The sequence below is a fragment of the Telmatherina bonti genome, assembly GCF_933228915.1.
Source record: "Telmatherina bonti genome assembly, chromosome: 19".
Classification (NCBI taxonomy): domain Eukaryota; kingdom Metazoa; phylum Chordata; class Actinopteri; order Atheriniformes; family Telmatherinidae; genus Telmatherina; species Telmatherina bonti.
The window spans coordinates 6,323,208-6,348,344 of NC_136617.1; the positions used below are offsets into that span (position 1 = coordinate 6,323,208).

General features: G+C 52.9%; 1 protein-coding gene across 7 annotated transcripts in view; it reads right to left on the minus strand.

Moving 5' to 3' along the window:
* pleca (plectin a) overlaps window positions 1-25,137 on the minus strand; it is a 131,271-nt gene that overhangs the window by 45,768 nt on the left and 60,366 nt on the right. For 2 of the 7 annotated variants that reach the window (XM_079258653.1, XM_079258649.1), the window contains exons 2-7: window positions 14,000-14,061; window positions 11,376-11,390; window positions 4,283-4,372; window positions 3,956-3,991; window positions 2,570-2,647; window positions 1,704-1,796 (exon numbers count right to left, since the gene is read on the minus strand). In XM_079258653.1, the coding sequence (XP_079114779.1) occupies window positions 1,704-1,796; window positions 2,570-2,647; window positions 3,956-3,991; window positions 4,283-4,372; window positions 11,376-11,390; window positions 14,000-14,061 (374 nt within the window). The remainder of the gene's footprint in view (window positions 1-1,703; window positions 1,797-2,569; window positions 2,648-3,955; window positions 3,992-4,282; window positions 4,373-11,375; window positions 11,391-13,999; window positions 14,062-25,137) is intronic. The other 5 variants (XM_079258654.1, XM_079258650.1, XM_079258655.1 and 2 more) reach the window with 3 other exon arrangements.

Genomic DNA, 25,137 nt, shown 5'->3' on the forward strand with positions numbered 1-25,137 from the left:
CGTTATGGGGGACGGATCAGGGTTATGTGACGTTACGGGGGACGGATCAGGGTTATGTGACGTTACGGGGGTCGGAACAGGGTTTTGTGATGGTAGCGGGTTAGGATCAGGGTTCTGTGACGTTATGGGGGACGGATCAGGGTTATGTGACGTTACGGGGGACGGATCAGGGTTCTGTGATGGTAGCGGGTTAGGATCAGGGTTCTGTGACGTTACGGGGGACGGATCAGGGTTATGTGACGTTATGGGGGACGGATCAGGGTTATGTGACGTTATGGGGGACGGATCAGGGTTATGTGACGTTATGGGGGACGGATCAGGGTTATGTGACGTTATGGGGGACGGATCAGGGTTATGTGACGTTATGGGGGACGGATCAGGGTTCTGTGACGTTACGGGGGACGGATCAGGGTTATGTGACGTTATGGGGGACGGATCAGGGTTCTGTGACGTTATGGGGGACGGATCAGGGTTATGTGACGTTATGGGGGACGGATCAGGGTTATGTGACGTTATGGGGGACGGATCAGGGTTATGTGACGTTACGGGGGACGGATCAGGGTCCTGTGATGGTAGCGGGTTAGGATCAGGGTTCTGTGACGTTACGGGGGACGGATCAGGGTTATGTGACGTTACGGGGGTCGGAACAGGGTTTTGTGATGGTACGGGAGCCTTTGAAACCACACCGAGGGTTCTGGTTCTGGACCAGTCCGCCTACCTGAAACAACCAGGACCAGGACTCCGTACACCTGAAGTCATGTTTTAAGGAATATTAGGACAAAACTTCCATGACTGGCGTCTTCAGCTGTGGAATGCCTCGGAGGAGTTGGGAGACGGAACGGGACAAAGTGGGAAAACTGAAACTAAATCATCTTTTTCTGGAACATGTTGCTGCCTGGTCCTGCGATGGACTGGCGAACTGTCCAGGGTGTACCCCGCCCCTCGCCCGAAGACTGCTGGGATAAGCTCCAGCTTCCTGCGACCCTTCATCGGACTAAACGGTTCGGATGATGAATGAATGAATGTTGCAGACTGAAAGGTCAAAAAGTGGATGAATAATAAGAAACCTGGATTATTTGGAGTTGTTGGAGCCTGAAATGAAAACGACGTCTCAGCAACGGGCCATATTTTCCACATCGCTCGTCCTTTTCTGCACTACTTCTAACTTCCTGTCAAACCCAAACTAACAACATCTGGCTGAGTTTGTGGTTTGTGAGTCACTCCGGAGCTGCCACGTCTCCTGCCAGCCTTCTCATGGGAACCACTGAGTCACTCTGAATACACCCCAACACGACCATCATTATAGCTCAGAAAGAAACCTCCATTTTCTCCCACTCTCTGCAGAACCTGCCAAAGCAGCAGCTACACACCATGTAAACACTCCTCCTGCGAACCGGCGCTTTGTTTATGTTCAGGAAGGAGCAGCTCCTGTTTGAGTGGAGCCCGACATCATGAGGGCCCACAAGAAACGCTTTGAAACGAGCCTCCCTCCTGGTGCGGTCCAGAGGCGCTGTTAGCCGCGTTCTGGACTGCATGAGGAGGAAGTAGAACGCAGCTGGAGACGACTGGCTTCTAACCGCTGTGTCAACATGGAGCCGAAGAGGAATCGTCGTTCCTTCACCTCAACGCCATGCATGCATGTAAACTACACACGTTGCAGCAACGTTTTGCCGTTTGAATAGCAAATCTCTGTCCTGGTTTACCTGGAAGTGAAGGATGATGGTCCATATGAGGCCCAGCGTCAGCTTGGGGTTGCCGTCGGCGATGTCGTCATTCCTGATGTTGACCAGTTTGACCTGAGTGTTGGGAGAACAGCAGTTTACTGGTTCGTACAACCTGATGTCCAGCTAGCGTCAGTCGGAGACACGAGAACATCTTCTCGGACGTGAAAATGACTTTTTTTAACGTTGGACCCGGAGCCTGAAATTCCAGCTCTGGATTTTCAGCATCGCTGCTCACCGAGCTGTATCACCGTGGCAACAGATGCTGATAACTAAAAGGTCCGCCTCCCGACCAATCAGATTTGTAGGAAAAGGAAAATAATCTATGAAGACTGAAGCGAACGTTAAGCTTTGCATGCGTAGCGTCCACTAGCAACGTTACTGTCGCTGCATTGGTTACACACAAACAAATAAACACAGTAAATAATAATACTGGAATAAAACCAAACAGATTAAACATAAAAGCAGTTTTACTGTGAGGAAACCTAAAAGACACATTCATATTTATTTTGCTATTTTCAGCTGTTTGGATTGAATGTATCTTTATAATCTTATTTATTTACTCTTTATGCCCTTTTCAGATTTATTTATTTATTTATTGAAAACTTTTTTCCTCCTTTTATTTAATTCTTTGTTTGTTTCCTGTAAATAATTTATTTCTGAGTCTTTATTTGACATTTTATTTATTCTTTTTATTTTTGTCTTCATTATTTCCAATCTGGAATCATCTTCCGCTTCCAGGCGTATTTATCTACGAGTCCTTTCTGTCTCGTTATGCAAATGAGGGGGCGGTCTTAAGGGTCCCGTCTCGCGACCAACAGAAGGTAAAAGCACCGGAAGCTGCTGACCTGTCTGTGTTTGAGGAAGTCCAGCGCGATCTGGACGTTCTGCAGCTTGTGGAAGCGCATCCTGCCTTTCTCCCGCGGCTGGAAGAGAAAAAGATGACGGATTAGATGAAAAGGAGGGAACGTTTCAGGTGTTTACAGGTGAAGCCCCCCCCATGACTGAGGAACAGGCGTTTCAGCGTCCACTACTCTACTGTGTATCTACAGTCATGGTGCTGAAAGAAAGCAAATTTGAAGTTGGATTCAAATTGTGCTTGTTGTCGATCGAAGCGTTTGATCAGCTTCATCAGACCCCCCCCCCCCCCCCCCCCCCCCAACACACACACCTCCTCCTCCCTCCCTCCCTCCCTCCCGAGATGCATGGCAGATCCAGCTGAGATGTGGATGATGATGGAAACCAGTCCTTTTTACTGGGACACCGAGCCGTCAGCTGATGAGTCACATTTTACCGTTTCAGCTGAATAAAGTTTATAGGTCTCTATGGCAACCGCAGGTTGCTATGGTAACCCCGGGAGTGATGACAACAACATGCTCTGCTGCATTTTCTGTCGGTCTCAAGCCTGGTTGCAGAAATACATCAAAAATAAATCAAAATAAATAAATAAAATCAGCTTGCAGTGGGAAAAGTGAGGAAACTTGGTTTGTGAATCAAACAGTTTTTCACAAAGTTAAAAATGACAGAAATGTGGAATTTTTCATTCTAATAAATAAATTACTTTCTGTCCTGATTATTAGTGAAAACAGAGAAAATAAAATAATTTTACTAAAAAAAAAAAAAAAATTCTTTTCAGTTTTTTTCCTTTAAATCTTCACATTTTACTAAACAAATAAAAACAACTCTTAAATTATACACTTCTTAAAGAAATATGTTCTTAATTAACTGGATCATTTTACAAAAAAGTAAATAAATAATATGACAAATCATCCTGTAAATTATTTTTATTTTTTAACCAATTGGATAATTTCCCCCAAAATATTCAATTTTTCTGAAATTCTTACATTTAACTTATTTTAGGATAAATTTATTTTTCTAAATCCACTGGAAAATTTTCACAAAGATAAAAAATATCTCAGATTTTTTAAAGTCAGATTTTCCAACTAACAAGATAAAATATTGTTTTTCTGCAGTATAAAGTCCTCCTCTCTAGAAAAATCCTTTGTAGACGTGTTTGGACTAGAAAGTGACTAGAAAATAAAATCTTTCCTTCAGCCGGAAATAATCAGAAAGTGAAGCCGCGTCGCCTCCTGATCCTGCAGCTGACAGACAAAATCAAAAAAGGACCAAAAGAACAGGGAGTGTGACGGCGTCATGCACAACCCAGCAGCCACCTGGTGGCGACACATGCCACGCCCGAGAAGGCGGCCAGCCACAGTCCAGGCGCCACTCACCAACCGCACGTTCCTCACAACGTCACGTTCCCTCGGCTACAGCACGAGCATCGCGAGAGAGGAAGGCAGAGGCAGAGGGGAGAGGTCAGGGCAAAGGTCAGCAAACAGGAGTCAGAAAGAAACAGGGATCAAAGGAGACAGTGCAGATCGGTTACAAGATGGAAGCAAAGAATGAAATTAGTGTTCAGGGCTGCGTCACCACACGGTGCGCTAATGCTAAGTAAGAAGAGTGTGCATGGCCTCGGCATGGACGGAAACGTCCGGAAGTCAACACATGCAGAGATTCCACCAGAATAACACCGCAGGAAGACTCCCGCTGAAGCTCACCAGAGTTTCCCCGGAGAGCACCTCCAGCAGCGAGATGAGGTTGTGTCCATCCCGGAGGTCCTCGTACAGGTCGGTGACGTGTCGCTGCGCCTGCACACAAAACAAGCCGCTGTCCATCACCTGCTGCTGCGTCACATGACACCTTTACTCGTCTCATCACAGAGAAAAAACATTTAGAAAACGTCTCAGATGTTCTGGATTCTGGAACTGGTTTTATTTTAGTTGCATCATTTTACACACAAGCTGCACACACACGATGAGCAGTGAAATGGTTGAACATAAAACACCTGATGAACCTGCGCAACAAGCCGGAAACACACACAGGTAAGGCTGAAATGCTGTCAGGGTACAGGCCACAAGGTGGCACTATAGCCCCGCCTCCAGGCGAGGGTCGTCCAATCGGCTGGCTGATAATAATCATTTAAAAAGTTTGCTTCAGACAAACCTGGAAAACGCCGTTTTGGTTCTTCAGTACATTTTGTTCCTGATCGTTAACAGTCAGGCTTTACGATTTTTACTGTCCTGAAAAAAAGACGTAGATTTGAACAAATCTGGATAAAGAGAGTCAGAAAAGCCGCGAGCCGAGCACATCGTGTGCCCACCGCATCCAGCCCACCGCATCACCCACCGCATCCAGCCCACCGCATCCAGCCCACCGCATCGAGCCCACCGCATCCAGCCCACCGCATAGAGCCCACCGCATCCAGCCCACCGCATCACCCACCGCATCCAGCCCACCGCATCGAGCCCACCGCATCACCCACCGCATCCAGCCCACCGCATCCAGCCCACCGCATCCAGCCCACCGCATCGAGCCCACCGCATCCAGCCCACCGCATCACCCACCGCATCCAGCCCACCGCATCCAGCCCACCGCATCCAGCCCACCGCATCCAGCCCACCGCATCACCCACCGCATCCAGCCCACCGCATCACCCACCGCATCCAGCCCACCGCATCCAGCCCACCGCATCCAGCCCACCGCATCCAGCCCACCGCATAGAGCCCACCGCATCCAGCCCACCGCATCCAGCCCACCGCATCCAGCCCACCGCATCACCCACCGCATCCAGCCCACCGCATCACCCACCGCATCCAGCCCACCGCATCCAGCCCACCGCATAGAGCCCACCGCATCCAGCCCACCGCATCACCCACCGCATCCAGCCCACCGCATCCAGCCCACCGCATCCAGCCCACCGCATCACCCACCGCATCCAGCCCACCGCATCCAGCCCACCGCATCCAGCCCACCGCATCCAGTCCACCGCATCACCCACCGCATCCAGCCCACCGCATCCAGCCCACCGCATCCAGTCCACCGCATCCAGCCCACCGCATCCAGCCCACCGCATCCAGTCCACCGCATCCAGCCCACCGCATCCAGCCCACCGCATCCAGCCCACCGCATAGAGCCCACCGCATCCAGCCCACCGCATCCAGCCCACCGCATCACCCACCGCATCCAGCCCACCGCATAGAGCCCACCGCATCCAGCCCACCGCATAGAGCCCACCGCATCCAGCCCACCGCATCCAGCCCACCGCATCCAGCCCACCGCATCCAGTCCACCGCATCCAGTCCACCGCATCCAGTCCACCGCATCACCCACCGCATCCAGTCCACCGCATCCAGCCCACCGCATCCAGTCCATCGCATCACCCACCGCATCCAGTCCATCGCATCACCCACCGCATCCAGTCCACCGCATCCAGTCCACCGCATCCAGTCCACCGCATCACCCACCGCATCCAGCCCACCGCATCCAGCCCACCGCATCACCCACCGCATCCAGCCCACCGCATCCAGCCCACCGCATCCAGCCCACCACATCACCCACCGCATCCAGCCCACCGCATCCAGCCCACCGCATCCAGCCCACCACATCACCCACCGCATCCAGCCCACCGCATCCAGCCCACCGCATCCAGCCCACCGCATCCAGTCCACCGCATCCAGTCCACCGCATCACCCACCGCATCCAGTCCACCGCATCCAGCCCACCGCATCCAGTCCACCGCATCACCCACCGCATCCAGTCCACCGCATCACCCACCGCATCCAGTCCACCGCATCCAGTCCACCGCATCACCCACCGCATCCAGCCCACCGCATCCAGTCCACCGCATCACCCACCGCATCCAGTCCACCGCATCCAGTCCACCGCATCACCCACCGCATCCAGCCCACCGCATCCAGTCCACCGCATCACCCACCGCATCCAGTCCACCGCATCCAGTCCACCGCATCACCCACCGCATCCAGCCCACCGCATCACCCACCGCATAGAGCCCACCGCATCCAGCCCACCGCATCCAGTCCACCGCATCCAGTCCACCGCATCACCCACCGCATCCAGCCCACCGCATCACCCACCGCATAGAGCCCACCGCATCCAGTCCACCGCATCCAGCCCACCGCATCCAGCCCACCGCATCACCCACCGCATCCAGCCCACCGCATCCAGTCCACCGCATCACCCACCGCATCCAGTCCACCGCATCCAGCCCACCGCATCCAGTCCACCGCATCCAGCCCACCGCATCCAGCCCACCGCATCCAGTCCACCGCATCCAGTCCACCGCATCACCCACCGCATCCAGCCCACCGCATCACCCACCGCATAGAGCCCACCGCATCCAGCCCACCGCATCCAGTCCACCGCATCCAGCCCACCGCATCCAGCCCACCGCATCCAGTCCACCGCATCACCCACCGCATCCAGCCCACCGCATCACCCACCGCATAGAGCCCACCGCATCCAGTCCACCGCATCCAGCCCACCGCATCCAGCCCACCGCATCACCCACCGCATCCAGCCCACCGCATCCAGCCCACCGCATCGAGCCCACCGCATCCAGCCCACCGCATCCAGCCCACCGCATCACCCACCGCATCCAGCCCACCGCATCCAGCCCACCGCATCCAGCCCACCGCATCCAGTCCACCGCATCCAGTCCACCGCATCACCCACCGCATCCAGCCCACCGCATCCAGCCCACCGCATCCAGTCCACCGCATCCAGTCCACCGCATCACCCACCGCATCCAGCCCACCGCATCCAGCCCACCGCATCACCCACCGCATAGAGCCCACCGCATCCAGCCCACCGCATCCAGTCCACCGCATCCAGCCCACCGCATCCAGCCCACCGCATAGAGCCCACCGCATCCAGCCCACCGCATCGAGCCCACCGCATAGAGCCCACCGCATCCAGCCCACCACATCACCCACCGCATCCAGCCCACCGCATCCAGCCCACCGCATCCAGCCCACCGCATCCAGCCCACCGCATCCAGTCCACCGCATCCAGTCCACCGCATCCAGTCCACCGCATCCAGTCCACCGCATCACCCACCGCATCCAGCCCACCGCATCCAGTCCACCGCATCCAGCCCACCGCATCCAGTCCACCGCATCCAGCCCACCGCATCCAGCCCACCGCATCCAGTCCACCGCATCCAGCCCACCGCATCCAGCCCACCGCATCCAGTCCACCGCATCCAGTCCACCGCATCACCCACCGCATCCAGCCCACCGCATCACCCACCGCATAGAGCCCACCGCATCCAGCCCACCGCATCCAGTCCACCGCATCCAGCCCACCGCATCACCCACCGCATCCAGTCCACCGCATCCAGCCCACCGCATCCAGCCCACCGCATCACCCACCGCATCCAGTCCACCGCATCCAGCCCACCGCATCCAGTCCACCGCATCCAGTCCACCGCATCCAGCCCACCGCATCCAGCCCACCGCATCCAGCCCACCGCATCACCCACCGCATCCAGTCCACCGCATCCAGCCCACCGCATCCAGCCCACCGCATCCAGTCCACCGCATCCAGTCCACCGCATCACCCACCGCATCCAGTCCACCGCATCCAGCCCACCGCATCCAGTCCACCGCATCCAGCCCACCGCATCCAGTCCACCGCATCCAGCCCACCGCATCCAGTCCACCGCATCCAGCCCACCGCATCCAGTCCACCGCATCACCCACCGCATCCAGCCCACCGCATCCAGCCCACCGCATCGAGCCCACCGCATAGAGCCCACCGCATCCAGCCCACCACATCACCCACCGCATCCAGCCCACCGCATCCAGCCCACCGCATCCAGCCCACCGCATCCAGCCCACCGCATCCAGTCCACCGCATCCAGCCCACCGCATCCAGTCCACCGCATCCAGTCCACCGCATCCAGTCCACCGCATCCAGTCCACCGCATCACCCACCGCATCCAGCCCACCGCATCCAGTCCACCGCATCCAGCCCACCGCATCCAGTCCACCGCATCCAGCCCACCGCATCCAGCCCACCGCATCCAGTCCACCGCATCCAGCCCACCGCATCCAGCCCACCGCATCCAGTCCACCGCATCCAGTCCACCGCATCACCCACCGCATCCAGCCCACCGCATCACCCACCGCATAGAGCCCACCGCATCCAGCCCACCGCATCCAGTCCACCGCATCCAGCCCACCGCATCACCCACCGCATCCAGTCCACCGCATCCAGCCCACCGCATCCAGCCCACCGCATCACCCACCGCATCCAGTCCACCGCATCCAGCCCACCGCATCCAGTCCACCGCATCCAGTCCACCGCATCCAGCCCACCGCATCCAGCCCACCGCATCCAGCCCACCGCATCACCCACCGCATCCAGTCCACCGCATCCAGCCCACCGCATCCAGCCCACCGCATCCAGTCCACCGCATCCAGTCCACCGCATCACCCACCGCATCCAGTCCACCGCATCCAGCCCACCGCATCCAGTCCACCGCATCCAGCCCACCGCATCCAGTCCACCGCATCCAGCCCACCGCATCCAGTCCACCGCATCCAGCCCACCGCATCCAGTCCACCGCATCACCCACCGCATCCAGCCCACCGCATCCAGTCCACCGCATCCAGTCCACCGCATCCAGCCCACCGCATCCAGCCCACCGCATCCAGCCCACCGCATCCAGCCCACCGCATCACCCACCGCATCACCCACCGCATCCAGCCCACCGCATCACCCACCGCATCCAGTCCACCGCATCACCCACCGCATCCAGTCCACCGCATCACCCACCGCATCACCCACCGCATCCAGCCCACCACATCCAGTCCACCGCATCACCCACCGCATCCAGTCCACCGCATCACCCACCGCATCCAGCCCACCGCATCCAGCCCACCGCATCACCCACCGCATCCAGCCCACCGCATCCAGCCCACCGCATCCAGCCCACCGCATCCAGTCCACCGCATCACCCACCGCATCCAGTCCACCGCATCCAGTCCACCGCATCACCCACCGCATCCAGCCCACCGCATCCAGTCCACCGCATCCAGCCCACCGCATCCAGCCCACCGCATCACCCACAGCATCCAGCCCACCGCATCCAGCCCACCGCATCACCCACAGCATCCAGCCCACCGCATCCAGCCCACCGCATCCAGCCCACCGCATCCAGTCCATCGCATCCAGCCCACCGCATCCAGTCCACCGCATCCAGCCCACCGCATCACCCACCGCATCCAGCCCACCGCATCCAGTCCACCGCATCCAGCCCACCACATCCAGCCCACCGCATCACCCACCGCATCACCCACAGCATCCAGTCCACCGCATCGCGCCCACCGCATCACCCACCGCATCCAGTCCACCGCATCCAGCCCACCGCATCACCCACCGCATCACCCACAGCATCCAGCCCACCGCATCCAGCCCACCGCATCCAGCCCACCGCATCCAGCCCACCGCATCCAGTCCATCGCATCCAGCCCACCGCATCCAGTCCACCGCATCCAGCCCACCGCATCACCCACCGCATCCAGCCCACCGCATCCAGTCCACCGCATCCAGCCCACCACATCCAGCCCACCGCATCACCCACCGCATCCAGCCCACCGCATCCAGCCCACCGCATCCAGTCCACCGCATCCAGCCCACCGCATCCAGTCCACCGCATCCAGTCCATCGCATCCAGCCCACCGCATCCAGCCCACCGCATCACCCACAGCATCCAGTCCACCGCATCCAGCCCACCGCATCCAGTCCACCGCATCCAGTCCATCGCATCCAGCCCACCGCATCCAGTCCACCGCATCCAGTCCACCGCATCACCCACCGCATCCAGCCCACCGCATCCAGTCCACCGCATCCAGCCCACCGCATCACCCACCGCATCACCCACAGCATCCAGCCCACCGCATCCAGCCCACCGCATCCAGCCCACCGCATCCAGTCCATCGCATCCAGCCCACCGCATCCAGTCCACCGCATCCAGCCCACCGCATCACCCACCGCATCCAGCCCACCGCATCCAGTCCACCGCATCCAGCCCACCACATCCAGCCCACCGCATCACCCACAGCATCCAGCCCACCGCATCCAGCCCACCGCATCCAGCCCACCGCATCACCCACCACATCCAGCCCACCGCATCGCGCCCACCGCATCCAGCCCACCACATCCAGCCCACCGCATCACCCACCGCATCCAGCCCACCGCATCCAGCCCACCACATCCAGCCCACCGCATCGCGCCCACCGCATCCAGCCCACCGCATCCAGCCCACCGCATCCAGCCCACCGCATCCAGCCCACCGCATCCAGCCCACCGCATCGCGCCCACCACGTCGTGTCGACCGCTGCCTCCGTAGGCATGAGCTGCATGGGGGGCGGAGTCGTCTCCAGGAGACCTGCAAGGTTTTCTTGAAATTATTTTTGAAAATCTTCTTTGTGTTTCATAATAAACTATTATTTTTACAAATTAAAAATTACTTTAAAATCTACTCTTATGAATTAAAAGAATCATTTTAGACGCTTTCAAATGAAAAATCTGCAAATCGCACAGTTTTCTACGTAAACAGAAACTGAAAAGTAGCTGCTAACAAGGTTCCTTCTGGTTAATGACATAAACTCTGCATCCAACAAAGACGATGAACAAACGGTAGAAAGCAGCGTGCGGACGCTCCACCTGCTGCAGGTGAGTGTGTACACACACTGCTCTGCAGAAAGACTCGCGCCGCCGGCTCACATGAAAGGAGGAAGGTTAGAAACAGAAAGGAAAACCTCCGAGCGTACATGCAGCACCTACCTCAGCCTTCCAGTGCTGATGGGAAAGGATGGAGGAGGACAGGAGGACGGATGGAGAGAAGAAACAGACGCATGTGAGAAGATGGAAAACTGAAGAGACTTGTGAGGAAACAGAAGTTTGAGACACTTTTTTGTAATTTAATCATCCAACAATGCTTCAGTCCTTCATGTTAAAGTGATTTGCTTTGTGTGAAAGTGCCAGTTTAAACAGAAAGAAGTCTATTTTCCCCTAAAGAGGCGCTTCTTCCACATGCTGACCATCAGAAGTCCACCTCATGCTTTAATCTCATGACTCTGTTGTGACCAGTTTAAAATATCCTGGGGGGTTGACAGGGATCGCTGAACATCCCGAGTCTCACAGATCTAAAGCCGAGGGATTTTCCAGTAAATAAGTGACGAGAGACCGAGTGAGTCATCCCGTGTAAGAGGACACGCATGGACACCGAGATACTGTGTGGATCCAGAGCGAAAACAAGGCCGCCGAGGCGCAGCAAGACCCAGCAACACCCAGCAACACCCAGCAGAGAAAACGCTGCTGAGGTCACAAGCAGCAGCATCTAACAGGATGTTAGAAACGAAAAACCTTCATGTTTTCTGGTCGTTATGGCAATGCAACACATCCAGGATGCCAAAGCTGCATGACAATGCAAAAGCTTATAATGATAAATAAAAACATAAACGAATAAAAATCTGAAAAGATTTCAGTCTAATGTTCACGTTCAAAACATTTAAAACCACACAGAAGCCAAGAACGGCTGAAGATAATGTTAAATAAAACATGTTGTTATGGGAGCTGCTTATATCTGATCCTCCTCAGCAGTCATGATGCTGAAAGATGATCACATGTTCTCAGTAAATATCCGCTGATAATCAGGTTTTCTTGTGCCAACAAACCAAAAGGCCGATTTAAAGAAACAAGTTTTGTTATTGTGAGGTGACAAAACAATGAACTTGTGATCTTACAACAGATTGTTCAGTAAGGAACACAACATCTAAAATGTTTGTATTTTGATTTTATATGAGCTTCATTTATGTTGCTGAATGTTTTAGCACAAACATGAACAACCTGAACGTGACGCACAACGTTAAACAGTTTGGAAGATGGGGTACAGGTAGCGTCTTTCCTACACTTTGCAATAAAATGAAACATCAGGTAGCGTGAATAAATATAAGTTAAGGTAGCGTACCGAGGGAAAGATGAGCTGACATACCGTAATATAACGTACAGCAGAACAGAAAGGAATTTAAGTCAAAGTAATGGATGTCTAAAATATTGTAAGATAATGTAAAATAATGTAATGTAGCATAGAGAAGCAAAACAGAGCTTAAATTAGCATACAGAGCAGCCTAACAGAGCATAATAACATCTCATAAAGGAGAATAATAGATAATAAGACAGGGTAGCATAATGAAGCATAGCACATCGCATAGCACAAAATGGTTTATGTAGCATAATAGCATAATGTAGCAATATGTAGCATAATATAGCAAAAGATAAAGAAGCATAAGGTAGCATAGCATAAAGGAGAATAAGATAGAGTAGCATATAGAAGCATAACGTAGCACAATGTAGCATAGCATTATATAGCATAGCATTATATAGTATAGCATTATGTAACATAATACAGCGTAGCATAAAGGATCATACGGTAGCATGGCATAATGTAGCATAACACAAAAAAGCATAAAGTAAAAATACAGCTTAAGATAAAGAAACAAGGCAGCATAGCATGATGTAGCATAGCATAAAACAGTATAATGTATTATAATACAGGGTAGCATAAAGGCGCATTAGGTAGCATTGCTTAATGTAGCATAGCATAAAATAGTATAATGTAGCATACAACAGTGTAGCATAAAGAAGCATAAAATAGCATTATATAGCATAACTTAGCATGGCATTACATGATGTTCACTCAGAAAGATGCTGATGAAGTTAAAACTGCAAATACTTAATCACATTTAAGCGATGAGTCAGAAAACTAGCAAAAAGTGCTAACTCACCAGGCTAACTACTGTTAGTGAAAAAGCTGTTAATACATCGACTGACGGATTTACAAGCAGGTGTTGCGCTGTAGTAAATAGTTCGTGTATTCATCGTAACACGAGGCGGCTATGTTGGATTTTAGCCTACAGTTAAGGCAGCGTGTTAAATAAAAAAAATACTGATTTAAAAAGTTGATCGAGAAGTTAGAACAAATAAATTAATGTAATTTTACTAAACAATTAATTAAAAATATTAATAAGAGTGCTTATAATTATTAATAGCATTTTTTCCAGATAGCTGATTAATACTGAAACTGATTATTGGTCTTTTTTCGCCACCTGAGGACTCTGATTAAACTTTATTCCACTGCTTCAGTATCGTAGCTGTAAGTCCTGTGACCAACATGGACTCCAGCCGCCTCCTGTTCCCCTGCAGAACCCTGACAGTCTGGATTCCAGATGTGAAACCTGAGCAGGTCCTGGACGCCGCGGTTCCGGTGCGTGGGCTAAAGTGAGGCCAGGTGTACGTGATTTGCTCCGTCTCACGTATGCAGCAAAGCATGGCTGCAGCTTCACCATGATGTTTGTGTTGGGGAAAGTTGTCTGTATGTTCAGGTCGACGTGGATTTGGGGTCTTACCTTTATCAGGTGCTTGTTGACCCATTTTGTGAAGGTCTTTTTCTGAACCCTGTCCCGCTCATCTGCAGAGACAATAAAAACAGAATTTCTTTTTAATCAACTGTGTGCATGTGAGCAAATGTTATCAGTGAACATTAAGAAATAAAAACAATTAGTGTGAAAATTTCATACGAGTTTGCAGTGGTCAAAAGTTCTGGGACAGCTTTCTATTGGATTTCATGGGAAAATGTCCCAAAAGTTATGAGACTGGTAGAAAATCATGCAGATAATGTTACAGGATTGAAAGAAAACGGAAAAAGAAAACCCATTTTTCCTGTTTTCCCATCTTTATTTATCCCACATGATTACCAGGAATAAGCAGAATTCTTATCTGTTGAGCCAAAACCACAGAAATGTTCCCATTTTTTTAACGAGACCCTTTATGAGACCCGGCAGAAAACATCTCTTAAAACACAACTCTGGTTTAAGCAGAAAAACTGAATCTATTCACGCGATCAGAACAGTTCAGACGGGGTTTGGACACGAGTCTTAAGACGTTCTTAACGGAAGAAAAGTAGTGTGCTACTAGCTTGTTCCAGCATGGTGGAACCAACAGTCTGGATCGTTGAGGAACACAGTGGTTCCCTGTAGGGATGAGCTTAACCAGGTGCTGCAGACCCAGAAGTCTGTCTACAGGCAGCGTGAGGGACTTGATGTGATTCAGGGAGCCATGGGCAGCCAGTGGAGGTCCATGCTAACGACGGCCTGTTCTGAGACGGATGGGAAACCGAGTCGGACACCGTGTGAAAGATGCAACGTGATCGGTAAAACCAATGGCAACATAAAGATGTGACCATCACAGACTGATGATGTCATAACATGGCGTCAGGTGATGGAAGACATCTGCTTATCTTCCCCAGCATCACTCTCCTGCTCCTGCAGGAGGTCTGGAGGTGGTCCCAGACCAGAGGGGATAAATAATCCCTCCAGCAGGACCCGGTCTTCCCTGCGGACACGTTAAACCTCCTGTTTGAGCTTCTTTCCCTCCAGCAGGACCCTTATTGTGTCATAAGCCTGGTTTCCACCAACGGGGCGGGTCTGGACGGGTCTGAACGGGTCTGGACGGGTCTGAACGGGTCTGGACGGGTCTGAACGGGTCTGAATGTGTCTGGACGGGTCTGGACGGGTCTGAATGGGTCTGAATGGGTCGGGACGGGTCTGAATGGGTCTGGACGGGTCTGAACGGGTCTGAATGGGTCTGGACGGGTCTGAATGGGTCTGGATGGGTCTGGACGGGTCTGAATGGGTCTGGATGGGTCTGAACGGGTCGGGACGGGTCTGGACGGGTCTGGACGGGTCTGAACGGGTCTGAATGGGTCTGGACGGGTCTGAACGGGTCTGAATGGGTCGGGACGGGTCTGAATGGGTCTGAATGGGTCTGAATGGGTCTGGACGGGTCTGAATGGGTCTGGATGGGTCTGAACGGGTCGGGACGGGTCTGAATGGGTCGGGACGGGTCTGAACGGGTCGGGACGGGTCTGAACGGGTCGGGACGGGTCTGAACGGGTCGGGACGGGTCTGGACAGGTCTGAATGGGTCTGAATGGGTCTGGACGGGTCTGAATGGGTCTGGATGGGTCTGAATGGGTCTGGACAGGTCTGAATGGGTCTGAATGGGTCGGGACGGGTCTGAATGGGTCTGGACGGGTCTGAATGGGTCTGGACGGGTCTGAATGGGTCTGAATGGGTCTGGACGGGTCTGAATGGGTCTGGACAGGTCTGAATGGGTCTGAATGGGTCGGGACGGGTCTGAACGGGTCTGGACGGGTCTGAATGGGTCTGGACGGGTCTGAATGGGTCTGAATGGGTCTGGACGGGTCTGAATGGGTCTGGACAGGTCTGAATGGGTCTGAATGGGTCGGGACGGGTCTGAACGGGTCTGGACGGGTCTGAATGGGTCTGGACGGGTCTGAATGGGTCTGAATGGGTCTGGACGGGTCTGAATGGGTCTGGACAGGTCTGAATGGGTCTGAATGGGTCGGGACGGGTCTGAACGGGTCTGGACGGGTCTGAATGGGTCTGGACGGGTCTGAACGGGTCTGGACAGGTCTGAATGGGTCTGAATGGGTCTGGACGGGTCTGGACAGGTCTGAATGGGTCTGAATGGGTCTGGACGGGTCTGAATGGGTCTGGACGGGTCTGAATGGGTCGGGACGGGTCTGAACGGGTCTGGACGGGTCTGAATGGGTCTGGACGGGTCTGAACGGGTCTGGACAGGTCTGAATGGGTCTGAATGGGTCTGGACGGGTCTGGACAGGTCTGAATGGGTCTGAATGGGTCTGGACGGGTCTGAATGGGTCTGGATGGGTCTGAACGGGTCGGGACGGGTCTGAATGGGTCGGGACGGGTCTGAACAGGTCTGAACGGGTCGGGACGGGTCTGAACAGGTCTGAACGGGTCGGGACGGGTCTGGACGGGTCTGAACGGGTCTGGACAGGTCTGAATGGGTCTGAATGGGTCTGGACGGGTCTGGACAGGTCTGAATGGGTCTGAATGGGTCTGGACGGGTCTGAATGGGTCTGGATGGGTCTGAATGGGTCGGGACGGGTCTGAACGGGTCGGGACGGGTCTGAATGGGTCGGGACGGGTCTGAACGGGTCGGGACGGGTCTGAACAGGTCTGAACGGGTCGGGACGGGTCTGAACAGGTCTGAACGGGTCTGAACGGGTCTGAACAGGTCTGAACGGGTCGGGACGGGTCTGAACAGGTCTGAACGGGTCGGGACGGGTCTGGACGGGTCTGAACGGGTCTGGACAGGTCTGAATGGGTCTGAATGGGTCTGGACGGGTCTGGACAGGTCTGAATGGGTCTGAATGGGTCTGGACGGGTCTGAATGGGTCTGGATGGGTCTGAATGGGTCGGGACGGGTCTGAACGGGTCGGGACGGGTCTGAATGGGTCGGGACGGGTCTGAACGGGTCGGGACGGGTCTGAACAGGTCTGAACGGGTCGGGACGGGTCTGAACAGGTCTGAACGGGTCGGGACGGGTCTGGACGGGTCTGAACGGGTCTGGACAGGTCTGAATGGGTCTGAATGGGTCTGGACGGGTCTGGACGGGTCTGAATGGGTCTGAATGGGTCGGGACGGGTCTGAATGGGTCTGGACGGGTCTGAACGGGTCTGAATGGGTCTGAATGGGTCTGAATGGGTCTGGACGGGTCTGAATGGGTCTGGATGGGTCTGAACGGGTCGGGACGGGTCTGGACGGGTCTGGACGGGTCTGAACGGGTCTGAATGGGTCTGGACGGGTCTGAACGGGTCTGAATGGGTCGGGACGGGTCTGAATGGGTCTGGACGGGTCTGAATGGGTCTGAATGGGTCTGAACGGGTCGGGACGGGTCTGAACGGGTCGGGACGGGTCTGAACGGGTCGGGACGGGTCTGAATGGGTCTGGATGGGTCTGGACGGGTCTGAATGGGTCTGGATGGGTCTGAACGGGTCGGGACGGGTCTGAACGGGTCGGGACGGGTCTGAACGGGTCGGGACGGGTCTGAACAGGTCTGAACGGGTCGGGACGGGTCTGGACAGGTCTGGACAGGTCTGAATGGGTCTGAATGGGTCTGGACGGGTCTGAATGGGTCTGGATGGGTCTGAATGGGTCGGGACGGGTCTGAACGGGTCTGGACGGGTCTGAATGGGTCGGGACGGGTCTGAACGGGTCTGGACGGGTCTGAATGGGTCTGGACGGGTCTGAACGGGTCTGGACAGGTCTGAATGGGTCTGAATGGGTCTGGACGGGTCTGGACAGGTCTGAATGGGTCTGAATGGGTCTGGACGGGTCTGAATGGGTCTGGATGGGTCTGAATGGGTCGGGACGGGTCTGAACGGGTCGGGACGGGTCTGAACGGGTCGGGACGGGTCTGAACAGGTCTGAACGGGTCGGGACGGGTCTGAACAGGTCTGAACGGGTCGGGACGGGTCTGGACGGGTCTGAACGGGTCTGGACAGGTCTGAATGGGTCTGAATGGGTCTGGACGGGTCTGGACAGGTCTGAATGGGTCTGAATGGGTCTGGACGGGTCTGAATGGGTCTGGATGGGTCTGAATGGGTCGGGACGGGTCTGAACGGGTCGGGACGGGTCTGGACGGGTCTGAACGGGTCTGAATGGGTCTGGACGGGTCTGAACGGGTCTGAATGGGTCGGGACGGGTCTGAATGGGTCTGGACGGGTCTGAACGGGTCTGAATGGGTCTGAATGGGTCTGGACGGGTCTGGACAGGTCTGAATGGGTCTGAATGGGTCTGGACGGGTCTGAATGGGTCTGGATGGGTCTGAATGGGTCGGGACGGGTCTGAACGGGTCGGGACGGGTCTGGACGGGTCTGAACGGGTCTGAATGGGTCTGGACGGGTCTGAACGGGTCTGAATGGGTCGGGACGGGTCTGAATGGGTCGGGACGGGTCTGAACGGGTCGGGACGGGTCTGGACGGGTCTGAACGGGTCTGAATGGGTCTGGACGGGTCTGAACGGGTCTGAATGGGTCGGGACGGGTCTGAATGGGTCTGGACGGGTCTGAACGGGTCTGAATGGGTCTGAATGGGTCTGGACGGGTCTGAATGGGTCTGGATGGGTCTGAACGGGTCGGGACGGGTCTGAACAGGTCTGAACGGGTCGGGACGGGTCTGGACGGGTCTGAACGGGTCTGGACAGGTCTGAATGGGTCTGAATGGGTCTGGACGGGTCTGGACAGGTCTGAATGGGTCTGAATGGGTCTGGACGGGTCTGAATGGGTCTGGATGGGTCTGAATGGGTCGGGACGGGTCTGAACGGGTCGGGACGGGTCTGAACGGGTCAGGACGGTAACTATAGTGCCGCTGTGCTCCTACAGCTGGCTGTAACCTGGGAGGCGGAGTATTAACCAGACCACGATAGATTCTAGGACTGTGACGGTGATCTTTTGTCCCGATTTGATCTGATTCCAGTTTTCTGGGTGCCAATTTGATTTAAATTGCAATTCTCACAATTCTTCCATATTGCAGATTTTTGTAGATTAAAAACAAACAAAAAAAATGTACAAAACGTTTTTTGTCATTTTTCTTGATTTCAGTGAGGACAAAACAACTCAGTATCCAGACCATCATTCTGCTGCTGTAACGCCCAAGAAGACGAGTAAAACATCAATAAAATGAATAAAAATGCCCAAAATTTTATCTTGAATTATTTTTATTTATTTGAGGAAAAAAAAAGATTTTTTTTAACAAAAAAAAAAAAAATAATAAAATTGTGAAGCAAAAAATCCTGATATTCGATTTTTTGTTTCGATTTTCCCTCTCCTAGTAGATTCCTCAGGAAACCAACAGCTTCCTTCTTCTGGTTCCCTCTGGGATCCAGAGGCGTGCGGACGTCTTCAGAACCTTTCCTCACAGCGGCATTTCAAACAAATACTCAATAAAAAGAAAACGTGTTGGTCTAAACAACGAGCCGTTCCCGCTTCGCTTTCACGCCAGGTCTCACAGGAACCAATCAAAGGATAGCTGCGTGTCTGGCTCGGATCCATCAGACCGGTACCCCGACGACGGGTCGGACGGTACAGTGGTCTTCCCGGGTTCCGGTTGGTGGAAACAAGGCCAACCAATCACAGCGCTGCAGCTTCATCTGAAACGAGCTCCAGGATCAGAAACACGCGTAGCAACTCGACTCTGTGCACGCCGTGAACTGTTCACATGAGATTTATCAGCAAGCATCAAACCCAGAAGGCTGCGGACCAGTGGTGCAGGAAGGAAACGTGTCAGGGAGTGTTGCTGACATTACCGGCGTTAAGGAGGCTGATTATCTGCAGAGATCAGAGGTACTCAGATCGCACGGTGCCAACGCCCATCTCCGGGTGGCATCGCGTCCATGACTCACTCATGACTTCTGCTTGCTTCATGGGGAAGCTTCAGGCTGAATGACAGCCTTTAAAGACTTTCAGCTCAACAAGCAGATAATGAGACGGTAAGCGTCCAGCCAGCAGCTCTGAGGACTCACGGAGAGGCTGAAAGCTGCACTTAACATACCGAAACTCAGAGGAGGGAAAAGCAAAGTTAAAGCAGGACAATCTGTTAGCTTTGTTCCTTTCAGCGTCATAAACCTCCTGAAGCAGGACGATGTCTCGCTCAGTCGCGCCCAAACGGACACGTCCCCCTCCTATCTGGACGGAGACTGAAGGAGGACCAGACGCCACATAAAGGGGTGTGGCTGCTTTCATTCCAGGGAATCTGCTGCAGAAAGTTAGAGCCCCAGCTGAGACAAACTCTACCTTTCCTGTAATCCATGGCTCTGAGCCTCCCCTGGTAGTAGGAGTTCTCTATGAAGACCACATCACTGCCCACGCTGTCCGACGAGTAGTTCCTGAACCTCTGCTCCATCGCCATGATGCTCAGAAGCCTGCGAGGTAGCGCGGCGATGCTCTCTGCTTCCTGAAAGCCTGATTCACTGCGAGGGATCCTGCAGTGAGGGGGGAGGGTTCAAACCGCTGGTTTAACTCCTTCCACCATGTCTGAGCTGCATTTTTTCTACTCGCCAGCTCTTGCAAAATGCCTGCCTGGAAGCTACGATGTCAGAAGCTGCCATTCATCACGCAGAGGTCTGTGCAGACAGAAGAGTCTCCTCCCAAACCCACCCAGCCAGAAAGCCCCACCAAGGACCCTCACAGGCGTCCCGACAACACCCACAACGCTGCAGAGATCCACCTTCTGCTCAGGTTTCTCTGTTTGCCTCTAATGAAACAGAAAGTACAGAAGTTTTCTGAGCAGATCTCAGTGGAGCTGCTGGTCAGCAAGACCCCGATTAGAGACCCATCAACTGGTCAGCAAGACCCCGATTAGAGACCCATCAACTGGTCAGCAAGACCCCGATTAGAGACCCATCAACTGGTCAGTAAGACCCCGATTAGAGACCCATCAACTGGTCAGCAAGACCCCGATTAGAGACCCATCAACTGGTCAGCAAGACCCCGATTAGAGACCCATCAACTGGTCAGCAAGACCCCGATTAGAGACCCATCAACTGGTCAGCAAGACCCCGATTACAGACCCATCAACTGGTCAGCAAGACCCCGATTAGAGACCCATCAACTGGTCAGCAAGACCCCGATTACAGACCCATCAACTGGTCAGTAAGACCCCGATTAGAGACCCATCAACTGGTCAGCAAGACCCCGATTAGAGACCCATCAACTGGTCAGCAAGACCCCGATTAGAGACCCATCGGCTGGTCAGTAAGACCCCGATTACAGACCCATCAACTGGTCAGTAAGACCCCGATTAGAGACCCATCAACTGGTCAGCAAGACCCCGATTAGAGACCCATCAACTGGTCAGCAAGACCCCGATTACAGACCCATCAACTGGTCAGCAAGACCCCGATTAGAGACCCATCAACTGGTCAGCAAGACCCCGATTAGAGACCCATCAACTGGTCAGCAAGACCCCGATTAGAGACCCATCAACTGGTCAGTAAGACCCCGATTACAGACCCATCAACTGGTCAGTAAGACCCCGATTAGAGACCCATCAACTGGTCAGTAAGACCCCGATTAGAGACCCATCGGCTGGTCAGCAAGACCCCGATTAGAGACCCATCGGCTGGTCAGCAAGACCCCGATTAGAGACCCATCGGCTGGTCAGTAAGACCCCGATTAGAGACCCATCGGCTGGTCAGTAAGACCCCGATTAGAGACCCATCAACTGGTCAGTAAGACCCCGATTAGAGACCCATCAACTGGTCAGTAAGACCCCGATTAGAGACCCATCGGCTGGTCAGTAAGACCCCGATTAGAGACCCATCAACTGGTCAGCAAGACCCCGATTAGAGACCCATCAACTGGTCAGTAAGACCCCGATTAGAGACCCATCGGCTGGTCAGTAAGACCCCGATTAGAGACCCATCAACTGGTCAGTAAGACCCCGATTAGAGACCCATCGGCTGGTCAGTAAGACCCCGATTAGAGACCCATCGGTCTTGGTCCTGGTTGACATCCTGGTTCTGGTCTGGTTCCTATTCCTGGTGCAGGTCCTGGTCTGTGTTCAGGTCCTGGTCCTAACTCAGGTCCTAGACCTGGTTGAGGTCCTGGTTCAGGTCCCAACTTGGGTCCTGGTTTAGGTCCAGGTTCAGGTCCAGGTCCTGAACCTGGACCTAGTCCAGGTCCAGGTCCAGGTCGCTGCTAAAACTCTGTTTTTGGCAGAATTTTGCAGATTTGCAGAAACACAGGTTCATGTGAAATGTGATGCGAGTTTGCGAAGTTCTGCTGGACGTGTCGTCGACTCTGCTTCATCTCAAACTAAAAACTAAAACTAAAAACGAGAGAAAAAGCAGGAAATGTAGGAAGAAAAGCTCAGAAGGAAGCTGGAGGTCTCTGTTAGTGTGGAGGGGTCCGTCGAGGGGAAAAACTTCAGGGTTTACTAATAACCCCCAGCGATGATGCTAAACATTGGCTGCCTGCTGATTGGTTGACTGGACAGCATCAGCTGTCCGTTGGGACGGGCTGATGGCGTCCATCCAGTCACACCTGCAGCATCTGATGAAGGAGCAGTGAAGCAGCAGAGATGCTTGAGATGCCTGCAGAGGGAGGTGGCGTGTCGGGACCTGACATTCACCAGACCTTCAACCTGCCACAAAACCGAGCGAAGCTTTTCACTTGGCCTGAGGGAGGAGAATCACTCCCTCAGGAATCTTCACGCCATCATGAGACGGTTCGGGTTTGTCGTAGAAATATTGGTGGATTTTCCTGAACTGCATTTGTTCCAAATAAAACCCAGTTTGAGATTTTTCCCTGTTTTTGCTCCTGATGAGGAGCAGAGATGAACCTGCCTGATGAGAGACGAGTTTTACGATGACAGCTCTGCCGTGAGAACGCCATGCATTCCTGTCAAGGGTGCACCCACCCTCCTCGCAGAGGAGCACGCCGCAATAACCCCACCCAGCCCCCGAAAACCAGCGTCAGCCATGTCGGTTTGTGCAAGTGACAGCATGCGATGTGAGCCCCGCTGAAGACAGGAATGTTCCCCGGCACCGAGCATCGTCTGGGGAGGAGACTGCTGGACGGTTCCCACTCGGGGGGCGTCGCCCGCCGGCACCACAGAGGAAGAAAACGCCACTGATACCCATTTGAAAAGAAAAACTGGGGAGGTAAACAAAACGACAACAACAGGAGGTTTAAGTTAAAATATTTATCTGTTTAAACAGGAAAATAAACAAAGAAACGTTTGCATGTATGATGTCACAGTTTGACATAAAAAAAAATATAAAAATGTGGAGCTCCTTTGGTGCAGAAGCCCAGAAATACATCACCCAGAGCCTCTTGAGACCCAGACCAGGTGATCAATAACTGAGTCATTATAATGACAAACTGAGGGTTTTGAATTTAATTTTGTTTGTAGCCGTAAGCTGCTCTAAGCTTGTTTAACCCTGGAGAAGATGAGGCATCAAGGGTTATGTTTCTACTTCTACTCTCCGTGCTCCAGTACTTGACGGAGCTAATTATGCATGGAGGAAACTCAGTAATGTTCATGACTGGAATAATTACTAAACTGTGCCTTTCTCTTTTCACTAATCTAGTCTGTTCTGCTCTGCTAGGCAGGTTTGTTCATTCTCTCGTTCACCCTGCGATCCACTGGGAGTACTGGTGCGATCCCCTCTGGACTTTGAGAGATCTGCACCTTTTTGGGGAATTTGTTATTGTATATTTTGTGGGTTGGGTCTTTTTTATTGCTTTGTCTTATTACTCCTCATCTAGAGACTTAGGTTATATTTAGAATATAAACAGACACAATTCAAGATCTTCAGGCTCAACTCGTTTTATTAGCTTGAATGTAACAGAAATACACCACCCTGTTAAACGAAGCAGAGTTTTTATGCATTTAAGAAATTTCGGGCCTGAAATAATGTTTTTGCAAGAGACTCTTCTTTGCTCCGGTGAACATTCAAAATGAAAACAAGGCTGGGTGGGACAAATTTACCATTCCAACTATGGAGATAGATCTAGAGGTGCAGCCATACTAATTAGAAAAGGTGTCCCATTTGCACCAACAAAAACCATATCTGATACTAAGGGCAGACTACGAGACTACTATGTTATAGTTGTTGGGAAGTTATTTGGTACAGAAGTGATTTTAGCCAATGTCTACACCCTAAACTGGGATGACCTACAGTTCTTCCTTAATTTCTTTGCAAATCTCCCCGTTATGACTACTCACCAATTTATCTTGGGTGGTGATTTCAACATGGTTCTAGCTCCAACTTTGGACAAATCAAACCCAAAATCCCCAATCAAAATCTGCAAATACAATTTTTTTGTTTATGGAGTCTTGTAAATTATCAGACCCGTAAAGGCATATCAATAAAACTACGAATCAATATTCCTTTTTCTCACCAGTCCACCAATTATTTTAAAGAATGGACTTTTTTTTAAATTGACAACAACACTCTTTCTTCTGTGGCTGAAGTCCAATATCACAGTATAGTGATCTGGCAGCAGGGGGTTTGGGTTTGCCCAACTTCACCTATTACTATTGGGCAGCAAACATAAGGAAGGTATTATACTGGGTCGCTGCTTGGAGTAGGGACCAGGGTCTATCTGGTCCAATGTGGAGTTGAGCAATTCAATAATTTGCCCTATTTCATTAATGAGCTCTTCAATCCCTGCATATTTGCACCCTCAACTCACTAACCCAGTCCTAAAACAGTCCCTAAAAATCTGGTTTCAGTTTAGAAAACATTTTCACATTACCCATCATTCTTTATTCTCTCCTTTGTTAGGTAACCACCGCTTTTAACCGTCCCAAACTGATTCGACATATCAAATTTGGCACAGACATGGATGGTCTGGTCTTTTTAAAGCCAAATAAAATTTCAAAATCTTAAAGAATATAACTAAAGAGAATACCAATAAATAAATAAAAGTGAGGAAAATAAACAACATTGCTGCTGTTAGCGATGCGTTAAGGGACCGCAGTAAACTGGACTTCTGCGAAGTCATACATTATTTTCAAACTACTGAGACGTTTTCATCGGATTTGGGGACATGTGTTTTAACCTTCTTACATCCAACAGGACCGTCATTTGGATTCATTTAAGTTTTTATCTCATATGACCTTTGACCTCACGCTGATCCGCTCTGATATG